The 1,282-nt window shown below is 50.9% G+C and overlaps 1 protein-coding gene across 1 annotated transcript; it reads right to left on the reverse strand.

The window, feature by feature from the left end:
- Window positions 1-373: 373 nt before the first annotated feature.
- On the reverse strand, window positions 374-994 carry LRP88_14991 (HET domain-containing protein; the record flags this gene model as incomplete). Its single annotated transcript, XM_083251324.1, has 1 exon — window positions 374-994. The coding sequence occupies one exon, from the start codon at window positions 992-994 to the stop codon at window positions 374-376; it is 621 nt and encodes a 206-aa protein (XP_083092904.1).
- Window positions 995-1,282: the final 288 nt, after the last annotated feature.

The raw sequence follows: 1,282 nt of genomic DNA on the forward strand, positions 1-1,282 counted from the left end.
ATCCAGGACCACGATGGCACTTTATCAGATTCTTCGTACTTGATCCGCTCTGTCTTCTCCAGGTCCGACCGTTGCCAAAGAAGGCTTCTGTGAAAGAAGAACTCAAATACGCCGTACCGTGCTTCACACGATAGAGCTCTTTCGATACGCTGCGCTAAGCCAGATATTGTAACAGCTCTGTCGGTAGGTTCCGAGAGGCCACGCTTTGAGTAATCCTCTAAGAAGGACTGAAGGAAAGAAATAGTACTGCGGAATCCGGATGTGCGGAGCCGATTCGGAAAGTCTGGGTCGAGTTTGAAATACTTTTTCTTGCCATTCGAGCTAAAGAGTCGTTCCAGTTAGAACGCATCAATTTCCGGCGGTTCACAGGTCTTTACCTCGTCAATCGAGTCATATCCTCGCAGTATACACCGTCGCCACATTCGAAATACATCTGCCGTACGCCGAAATGGATGGTTCGGCAAGATAAGAGCCTCTCTTGCATAGCCCAAGCTCGCTTGTTGAGCGTAGCCTGCTCCACTTCCTCATCGAAATCGCACGTATCGGTGGACACATAGATGTGTCGCCCTGAACCATCTTGAACGTCGACACTGCTGGCGTCTCGCTTAAGGAATCCCGCGTTCGAATCGACAGCCGATGTTGCAGCGAGGGTGCAGTAAGCCGAAGAATAGACATCTTCCATGCGCTTAGCTTCGTCTTTCCAGTCTCCGTCGGGCCCCTGCTTGATACAGAGCGAGTCAATCCAGAGGTAATGCACCTCCAGCTCCCTCGCCACCTCGATAGCGTCTTGGAAAGTCTGTGGCAGATCCGCGATCTTGAACCCTTTTTCCCGATCGCTAATATTGCTTATGGTTGTGCAATATCCTGGCACCGTCTCGGGCTCAAGCATGCCCCAACAATGTGACAACGCAATATACTTCTCTGCTCCTATTTCCTTACTGGAAATGAGTCGTAAGTTATCTGAGTTAACCACGTGGAGAAGTCTTGTCGGCATTGTCGGCTTATTATCGGGCCGCTTGCAAAGATCGTGGCTCTCGTCACAGCGTTGGAGCCATGCGCGAAGCGGTGCGAAGCGCAGAGGATGAGGCAAGACTGGGAAGCCGACCGGAGCTCGGTCGCCAGACCCTTTCAAGGACACTAAGAGAGGACATTTAGCAAGTCTTGACCTACGAAATATTTGTGGATCGAAGATACTAACCTAGGTCTGAACAGAGCCTGAAAATACGAGGTCCATCACGCAGCTGGCAAGAATCCACAGCGATACGCAGGTTACAGGCATTGA

This window comes from Fusarium phalaenopsidis, assembly GCF_050370095.1.
Source record: "Fusarium phalaenopsidis strain FUZ10S chromosome Unknown contig_32442, whole genome shotgun sequence".
Classification (NCBI taxonomy): Eukaryota; Fungi; Ascomycota; class Sordariomycetes; order Hypocreales; family Nectriaceae; genus Fusarium; species Fusarium phalaenopsidis.